Source organism: Cryptococcus neoformans, chromosome 9, assembly GCF_000149385.1.
Source record: "Cryptococcus neoformans var. neoformans B-3501A chromosome 9, whole genome shotgun sequence".
NCBI classification, from domain to species: domain Eukaryota; kingdom Fungi; phylum Basidiomycota; class Tremellomycetes; order Tremellales; family Cryptococcaceae; genus Cryptococcus; species Cryptococcus deneoformans.
This window is the reverse complement of record NC_009185.1, coordinates 856712-861711: the sequence shown is the minus strand read 5'-3', so window position 1 is coordinate 861711 and position 5000 is coordinate 856712. Positions and strand designations below refer to the sequence as shown.

General features: G+C 56.4%; 2 protein-coding genes across 2 annotated transcripts in view; both read right to left on the bottom strand.

Annotated features, from left to right (window-relative positions):
* The window catches only part of CNBI2820 (hypothetical protein), a gene marked incomplete at both ends in the record, with an annotated part of 1440 nt that extends 199 nt beyond the window's left edge, over window positions 1-1241 (bottom strand). Inside the window, 2 exons of the mRNA XM_768248.1 lie at window positions 1-818; window positions 882-1241. The exon at window positions 1-818 is cut by the window's left edge and continues 199 nt beyond it. Coding sequence (XP_773341.1) covers window positions 1-818; window positions 882-1241 — 1178 coding nt within the window. The remainder of the gene's footprint in view (window positions 819-881) is intronic.
* A 536-nt stretch (window positions 1242-1777) lies between these two features.
* CNBI2810 (hypothetical protein) overlaps window positions 1778-5000 on the bottom strand; it is a gene marked incomplete at both ends in the record, with an annotated part of 3446 nt that continues 223 nt past the window's right edge. Inside the window, 3 exons of the mRNA XM_768247.1 lie at window positions 1778-3983; window positions 4033-4300; window positions 4353-4972. Of these exons, the coding sequence (XP_773340.1) occupies window positions 1778-3983; window positions 4033-4300; window positions 4353-4972 (3094 nt within the window). The remainder of the gene's footprint in view (window positions 3984-4032; window positions 4301-4352; window positions 4973-5000) is intronic.

Sequence of the window (5000 nt, the reverse complement as noted above, 5' to 3'; positions counted from 1 at the left end):
GTCATCTCGCGGTCGCCATTCTCGTACGCCCTCGCCAGGTCGATACGGGACTTGATCGCCTCGTAGTACTCTGTCCGCGACTTTTGGAGCCGCTCGGGCAGCTGCCTGGCCGTCTTGTTGTACCAGCTCTCGCTCTTCTCTTCCCAGTGCTCTGCGTCCTCCCTGTGCATGTCCCTGGTGGGGCCCTCGATGAGGGCGAGCGCAGACTGTGCGCCTTGCCGCACTTTGGCGCGTTCGTTGAAGAAGTCGAGGATCATGTACGGCAGCTGGAGGAAGCCGAGGTGGTTCGTGAACGGGAGGAGGAGGAGGGGGGGAGTGGGCGGGAGCGGGGAGGGCGGGGTGTGGAGGTGGGCGGGGATGGCGGGAGCGCCGGGGGTGACGGGCGCGGGGCGGGCGAGGAAGCCAAAGTTGGATTTGGGGACGGCGTCGGCGGTGGGCTCGACGACGGTCTCGGCGGTCTCGACGGCGGGCTCGACGGGCGACTCGACTGACTCAAACACCCCGTCGCCCGCCAACGTCTTCTCCACCTCCGTCTCCCACGCCCACTCGTCCACGCCGCACTCCCAGCCCCTCCGCAGCCCCTCCAGGTACTCCTTCAGGCTCGCCCGCCCGACGACCACCACGCCGCTCTCCACCTCCCGCCGCTTCGCCTCTGCCGGGTCCAGCACGCCGGGGAGAGAGAGCGGCGTCGCGGTGGGCGCGAGGCCGAGTGCTTGGCGGCGCTGCAGCAGGATCGCGGCGTGCAGCTGGCGGGTTATCGAGCCGTGCAGAGGGACAGACGGCAGCGTGTAGTCTATGCCGGCAGCGACGAGGTAAGGCTGCGCGAGAGATCGTTCAGCGCCTTCTTTTCCCCTTCCCAAGCACGGCCACACAGCACTCACCTTGACATACTTGCGGAAATACCGCCCAGCTCGGTCGGCATCGTCGTCCCCTCCCCACCTCCCAGCCCAGACCACGACCCGCCTCGGCTCACCGAGACTCCCACCAGGCATCGGCTCCCGCCCGTACTTCTCCACACGCTCCACCACCTCTTGCTTGATCCGCTTGCATTCCGCGCGGTCGTAGTAGTAGGCGTACGAGAGCGACAGGGAGACGGACCAGAAGACGAGCCAGTTGCGTGAGGGAAGACGGGGTTTCCACAGAAGCACGCCGTGCGGGATACCGGTGTGCGCGAGGGCTGAGCGGAAGCCTGTAAGCTCTGCTGGCGCGGGTTTGCGTGCGCCGGGTGTCAGGTCAGCCATCGTTTGTTGCGCTTTTTTGGTGCTTTGCGACGAAGAAAATGTGTTTTGCCGACGACGAAAAAAGTTGATCAACGTAACGTACGAGCAGAGGAATTTTCCAAAATACAAAATACAAAAAAAAAACGCTTTCGCGCGCAAGTCCCCCGAGACGTATCTGTCTTCAAACTCGATGTATCCTATCTTTTTGGCAATGCATTGATTCTACAGACTATATCAGATCCTTTTCTAATTTTCATCTCAATTTGCGTCTTTGAAAATCTTCTCCTTTTCGTCTTGTTTCCGTAGTTACACCCATTCCCGTGCGTTCATGCAAGATACCTCACCGCCAACGTCTTCGCGATAGCCTCTATCGCGACAAGAAGACATGGAACAAGGAAAAGAATTTGGATCCTTGAGACTCTCGATTCGTTCGTCAGAAAACCATCAAACGTAGAAACAATCCCGAGTGTCATCCTGTCCTATCACTTTTCTTCTCGCTCGCCTTCTGGCCAAAAGATCTGAACGTGGGAGAATTGAAAACCCCCTAGACCCATCTCTTACGAGCCGCTGACCCAGCCTTGTCCCTGCCCGAAACCCCTCGTGCCATCCCATATCCCTTGCCCTGCCCCATCCCTTCCACTTGCGGGTACTACTCCACCCACTCCACTGATCCCACCCGCCCCCGCGGGCGTCGCTGCACCTCCACCAAACACTCCAGGCCGCATATAATACGGTACTGCTGCCTCCCCTTCACTCTTGGGTACAGGCAACGGGACATTGGACATGCCCATGCCCATGCCTGTACCCCCCATATTCATGTTGGACAAGCCCCCCCAAGTCCCCGAAGGGTTGGCCGACGGTCCGCGCGGTTGACGCGTAGGGTGTTGGACTTGGACGGGGGTCTGTCGCGCTGGCGATTCATGGTGGAGCTTGGGGATAGAGGGGGGCCGGTGTGTCAGGTTTGGAGGCGCAACGGCTCCAGGCGAAGAGCGGGGGAAAGTGGCTTGGGCCTGGAGAGTAGCAGAAGCAGTGGATAACCCCATGTGCTGGATCGGCACAGGCGCTTGAGGTTGAGGCTGATGCATCTGCGTCGCCAAAGGTTGAGCAATCTGAGGTGCTTGAGGGATTCCGAAACCAGGAGGAGGAGGAGGGCCTTGGGAAGCAACGGAACCTTGCTGACCTTCATCACCCCCTACCCAACCCATACCTGGGCCTGTGCCAGCGCCACTACCAGCTCTCCTTGCGCGACCTTGCTGGCTTTCTTCACGAGTCATAGTCCAAATACTATTCCCCTGAGGTCCCATGAAGAGAGAAGGTACCTGGCCGGGATTCTTGGCTTGTCCAGAATGCTGTACAGGCCGTACAGATTGCGGAACAGGGGCTGGGCCGAGTATAGGCAGGCCGGGGGGCATTTGCGTATTATGGGGAGAAGGAATACCAGCACTAGGTCCGCTCATGTTTCTGTTCATGCCGGGAAATCCAGTCTGAGTATAAGACGGGGACTGATGGGCATACGGTGAAGAAGCTACAAGAGCAGGCGAATTGTTGCCCGACGAGTGCGCCAGGGGCGGGGTAGACTGTAGGAGATCTTGTAAAAGATCCATGGCTGTTTGGCTTTGCTGATGTTGAAGGCGGTGCTTGGGAGGAGGGACCATTGGGGCCGGGAGCTGAGCAGGAATGGTTTGGACCTGCTGGTATACGCTGGTATCCACCGCATTCTCCCTTCCACGGCTCCACACAATAACCTCCTCGTCATCCTCGTCTTCCTCACCAACACTCTCAACGCCAAGACTTGCACGCATAGCGAGGTTGACCGGATCATCCTCAGTGTTGGTCGAGATTGACTGCAGATCATGTTCCCTTTCATGTTCTTCCACCCGCGGCACGTTTGGTAACTCTGTTGCTTCGGGGATGGCAAAGGTTCCGGTGGTAAAGGTATGAAGAGGATCAGTAAACCCCAAACTCTGACCGATCAACAACCCGTCCACTTGTATATCCCCCAACCTCATCAGATGCTCCTCATTCGGGTGTACCTCCCTCCCCTCTTGTCCACCATCCACATCTCCCTCTGCATCCGCTGAATCCGTCGCCGAGGTCGCACCAGCTGCAAAAGAGTCCATATCAGCTGTCTTGCCCTTTTGGAGAGGCGCGAATCCTCGCATATCAATATCTTCTTCCAGAGGCCTCGTGATCGATGGAAGACGTTCAAGAATGAAGAGTCTGGAAGAGGATTGGAAAAAGGCGTTGTAAGTGTTCCAGAAAGAGGATATCGCCGCCCTGAGCTCCGGCGAAGAGACTTGATCGTTGCTTGATGGCGATGCGAGACCAGAGAGGTAGGTAGTGTTTAGCTTGAGCCATTTGGAGATGATACGCAGGGAAGGAAGGATACGTCGCAAGACGGCGGAAATCAGTTGCGGCATCTCATCCGTTTCCAGTTCTTCTTCATCTTCATCATCCAACAATGCACTATCTTCCAAACCTCTTCGCAAGCTCGCTCTAGCCTCGTCGATCTCTTCGCGCGCGATTTCCAGATAGATCTTCCATACTCCTAACGCGACCTCGAGCGTCTTGCCTTCGGCTTCGAAGGAACGTTTGAGTAAATTTGGGTCTTGCTCCAGGCCAGAGGTGGAGCGGGCGCGGAAGTGAGAGCCGAGGAGGATGGAAGTGAGCTGAACAATAGACTCGGTGGGGAGCCGTCGTTCAGATAAAAAATCTTTCAGCGAAGTGAGGAGAGGTGGGAGAATAGTCGGGATGTATGTGAATCTGTAATCTTGTCAACATGTGTCCAACGAAACGGAAACAGGCGGCTCACCCAGCTTTAAGATAGAGGATTGCCATGAGCACAACCATCTCCTCTTTCCACTTTTCCACACCATCTCCCACTTCACCACCTTCTTCGCCGTCACCGTCTTTTCTCTTTGCTCGCCACTTGTCAAAGATTCTACCGAAGAATCTCTGCAAGATTCCGTCGGCGCCTTGGAAAGCATTCTTGACTGCGAGAGCACGATAGTAGTAGTACGTGGTGGAATAGTCGTTGTGGACGTATGTCGAGATGACTGCGAGCTGATTCCATGCCGCACCTTTTATACATTGTCAGTTCATGAACCAAGTTGTAAAGAGGAAGCAACAAACCATCGTCAGGCATCAAGCGCCAAGCTGCCAAGTAATACTTCTCAGCGACTTCAAATTTATCCGCTTGCCTCTCTCGCTCCTGCGCATGGCGGTTATTGTTGACAGGCTGTTTGTATTGCTTCTTGTACCGTTCCAAGTCACCTAGGCAGATCAGGCCCTTGTAGAGTAAGGGAATCTTGTCCTTCTTCTCTTGCAACGAGGCAAATCGCGCGGCGTATGACGACGATTCATCTTCGCCGCTGTCATTAGTGGGCATGTACTCTGTTGGGAGCTTGACGGCCTTGAGAGTCTCATCTACGCCTGAAATTTCACCTAGATTGTAGAAACGTACGAGCCGAGCGGCGAGCGAACGATAGAACGTCTCTTCACTAGCGAGCACCTGTCTGAACCTCGTAAGCGCCTTCTTCAGCTCCGAGTTACCTCCGCCTCCTCCTCCTCGTCGACCCTTGCTGCCCCCGTTGCTATTCGAGGCAGCAGGTGGGAAACGTTCTAACCGGGAGATGAGGTCGCGGTAAGCCTGGATAAGGACGTATGTGGTGTGAAGCCACAGCGAGTCGAGGGATTGCGAATACGGTGAGAATGGGTGGGAGAAGAGGAGCGTGAGATGGGCGTTACGACATCTTCCAGCGCATGCATGTTAGCTGGATG